The sequence below is a fragment of the Anneissia japonica genome, unplaced genomic scaffold (genome assembly GCF_011630105.1).
Source record: "Anneissia japonica isolate Jap-2015-1 unplaced genomic scaffold, ASM1163010v1 scaffold10774_len1570_cov247, whole genome shotgun sequence".
Lineage (NCBI taxonomy): Eukaryota > Metazoa > Echinodermata > Crinoidea > Comatulida > Comatulidae > Anneissia > Anneissia japonica.
The window spans coordinates 1-1,570 of NW_022710811.1; the positions used below are offsets into that span (position 1 = coordinate 1).

Genomic DNA, 1,570 nt, shown 5'->3' on the forward strand with positions numbered 1-1,570 from the left:
TTAATTTTGTATTGTATGAATTTTTATTATTTTATTACAGTTCCAGTTGGAATGGGAGTAGTCTTGGTACATTCTTATTCAAATGATAGCATCTCTATCACATGGGGAGAGATCAGTGGTGAGAACAGCTACATCTTAGTGATAACCCCAGTCTCTAGTAATGATAGTAAAAGTATTGAACATACCGGAGACCGACAATTTGAATTTACTGGATTGACACCAGGTCAGTTGTTTAATATAACTGTACGAGGTAACAACAGCTTTGAAGAAGGAATTGTTTTGCAAAGAACAAGTAAGTGAATATCCGTAGTTTCACTTCTAAGTTGTTTTTTGGTTTTTGGCATTCAGTTGAGTTCTTATATATTTTCTTGTTTTTTCCAGTTTAGTTTTAACATTTTTTTTGTAGGCTTTTATAAATAATTGTAAATATTGCATTCCTCATGTCTTCTTTACTTACTTTGTAGATCCAAACCCAGTTGCATTTATTGAAATTACCAACACATCTCTTACTACACTGACACTCATTTGGAGTGAGCCTGAAGTGGAAGGAGGTCTTGAAGTTATATTTGGCGGCTATGTTTTAACTTACAAAGAGAATGGTGGCTCAGAAGTTAACCTTGGCTTCCTGGAAAGAGGAACCAACTTTTACACAATTACAAACTTGTATCCAACAACTACTTACACAGTTTTTATTAGGACAAGAATGGGAAGTGGAGACACACAAGAGCATAGCTCAGTTGTAACACATACAGAAATTACAGGTAGCATATAAAACACTAATTAAATACAGTGGAACATCTATTTTGTGGACACATTTGAGACCAAAAGAGTGTCCTCGTAGTAAGGGTGTCCACTATTTAGGGGAAACTAAAGTCTGTTTTCCATAAGATTTCTACACTTTTGCTACACTTTGTATCTGTTCCCAACGCAATCGGAAAAGATCTACGGTTTATTGGCAATGAATCAGCTGAGTTAAATACGGTTCAACTCACCTAATTTGTAGACAACAAATGCTCACCATTGACCAATCATCAATTGAATTCACTGAAACACCATCAGATTGCATCAAAATGATCATCACACTTAATTTTCTCAAGCGGTGATGCCAAATTTTGACATAAAATTACTGAATATAAATCAGACATCTATGTTTGTATGAAAAGAGCATACTAGGTATATAAGAGGTAATAGAAGAGTTCAAATATTAGGTGTTGGCCTTATTGGTAACAGCTATTTTTCTTTCATTTTAAGTGTAAAAGTGTCCCATTTATAGTTGGAATTAAGAGAGGAGTTGATGATTTAATTTGTAACCTGTGTTTTTGTAATTCTAGATGCTATTGCCAATGGTACAATCTTTGTAAGGAGCTTCACTGAAAGAAGCATTGAGATCCTTTGGCCTGACAATCCATTTGCATTGAAATACACTGTTTATGTTTGGCCAACAAGCGGAAGCAGAGGGGAAGGCATGTCTCAAGACACTGGCAATACAACATCAGCTTTGAGAAAATTGACAGATCTTGTTCCAGGAGAACTGTATACAATTCAGGTAGAGATTGATCTTGGAAATGGA

General features: G+C 35.1%; 1 protein-coding gene across 1 annotated transcript; it reads left to right on the forward strand.

Annotated features, from left to right (window-relative positions):
• Positions 1-42: 42 nt before the first annotated feature.
• LOC117107128 (receptor-type tyrosine-protein phosphatase eta-like) lies at positions 43-1,546 on the forward strand (the record flags this gene model as incomplete). Its single annotated transcript, XM_033248686.1, has 3 exons — positions 43-292; positions 465-761; positions 1,332-1,546. Coding segments are annotated over exons 1-3 (753 nt in total), but the record flags the coding sequence as incomplete, so codon positions are not given.
• Positions 1,547-1,570: the final 24 nt, after the last annotated feature.